Genomic DNA, 238 nt, shown 5'->3' with positions numbered 1-238 from the left:
ATGGGTGACTCGTACGCGGCGGCGGCCGCCGCCTTCCCCAGCGCCCCGGGGCTGCTGTCCCCGTCCGCCAGCCCCCAGGCGCCCGCGGGCACCTACGGCCCCGACTACGGCCCCTTCGCGCCGTCCTTCGCGGCGCCGCCCGCCCAGGAGCCGCTCGTGGTGGCCACCAAGGGCCACGCGCCGGGCGACTGGTGCCACCCGCCGCTCGAGGTGGCCCACGCCGCCTACGGCTCCTGGT

At 79.4% G+C, this 238-nt stretch overlaps 1 protein-coding gene across 1 annotated transcript in view; it reads left to right on the top strand.

Moving 5' to 3' along the window:
* LOC112952280 (zinc finger protein 239-like) overlaps positions 1 to 238 on the top strand; it is a 108,944-nt gene continuing 108,706 nt past the window's right edge. The window contains exon 1 of the mRNA XM_026045101.1: positions 1 to 210. Coding sequence (XP_025900886.1) covers positions 1 to 210 — 210 coding nt within the window. The remainder of the gene's footprint in view (positions 211 to 238) is intronic.

The sequence above is a fragment of the Nothoprocta perdicaria genome, unplaced genomic scaffold, assembly GCF_003342845.1.
Source record: "Nothoprocta perdicaria isolate Ctin4 unplaced genomic scaffold, notPer1 scaffold_398, whole genome shotgun sequence".
NCBI lineage: Eukaryota > Metazoa > Chordata > Aves > Tinamiformes > Tinamidae > Nothoprocta > Nothoprocta perdicaria.
The sequence above is the reverse complement of the archived record's forward strand: the minus strand, read 5'-3'. Positions and strand labels throughout refer to the sequence as shown.